The sequence below is a fragment of the Myotis davidii genome, unplaced genomic scaffold (assembly GCF_000327345.1).
Source record: "Myotis davidii unplaced genomic scaffold, ASM32734v1 scaffold17, whole genome shotgun sequence".
NCBI lineage: Eukaryota > Metazoa > Chordata > Mammalia > Chiroptera > Vespertilionidae > Myotis > Myotis davidii.
The window spans coordinates 2,275,905-2,276,801 of record NW_006288624.1 but is presented as its reverse complement, the minus strand read 5'-3'; the positions used below and the strand labels follow the sequence as shown (position 1 = coordinate 2,276,801).

Below are 897 nucleotides of genomic sequence, written 5' to 3'. Positions count from 1 at the left end.
GGAGGCATAAGCCAGCGCACCCGGGCCGCTGGGACACGGGGGTGCCCGGAACTGTGCGGTACCTGCAGCCAATCCTCCAGTTCCGGCGACCCCGTGCACCACCGAGCTGCAGAAGCGAGGGGTGGGGTTGGGGCGGTTCGGCAACCGTCCAGATTTGGATTAAAATCCGGTCACGTCGCTCTCTGAGGCACCAGGGAAGGAAGGGGGGGGCGGGGGGCCGAGGTGCCATTACCAGCCGGAGGGGACGATCACCGGGCTGCCCAAAGGCCAGCCCACCGCCCGCCCTGCCCCAGCCCAGGTCCCGGCCCCCGCCGCTCCCATCAGACTTCCCGCTGCCTCCATCCAAACTTGAGGCCCCACCCCTTCCACCATCCCGCCCCACTTTCTCCCTCGGGACTCACCAACATGGGCACCCCGTAGCGAAGGGTCTTGTTCTTGCGCAAGGCGCGCGTTACCGCGTGTGTGAACATGACGGGACTCTCCGACCCGCGTGGACACCCGGCCAAGCAGGGCCGCGCGGCCTCACGAGTCTCAGGGACTCAGCCTCCCTCCCTCCCAGACCGGGCGTCCCAGGCTCATCACCTTCCCTCGCCCTCCTGGCTGGGTCCGCCCCCCGTGGGGCTTCCGCCAGACCAAAGCAATCTACTCATTGTAACAGACTCGTGTCTCCGCCAGGAAACTCGAGTGTCAGAGCTTTGGTTCCGCCTGCTGGCTTGGGAGGCCCTATAGCTGTGGTTCTCAACCTGTGGGTCGCGACCCTTTTGGGTGGTCCAACGACCCTTTCACAGGGATCGCCTAAGACCTTCAGAAAACACATATATAATTACATATTGTTTTTGTGATTAATCACTATGCTTTAGTTATGTTCAGTTTGTAACAATGAAAATACATCCTGCA

At 62.0% G+C, this 897-nt stretch overlaps 1 protein-coding gene across 4 annotated transcripts in view; it reads right to left on the bottom strand.

Moving 5' to 3' along the window:
• The window catches only part of LOC102757605 (cytochrome c oxidase assembly protein COX16 homolog, mitochondrial), a 61,524-nt gene extending 60,891 nt beyond the window's left edge, over positions 1 to 633 (bottom strand). For all 4 annotated transcript variants that reach the window (XM_006760744.2, XM_015562030.1, XM_006760745.2 and 1 more), the window contains exon 1: positions 402 to 633. In XM_006760744.2, the coding sequence (XP_006760807.1) occupies positions 402 to 470 (69 nt within the window). In that variant the 5' untranslated portion in view covers positions 471 to 633. The remainder of the gene's footprint in view (positions 1 to 401) is intronic.
• Between the last annotated feature and the right edge of the window lie 264 nt (positions 634 to 897).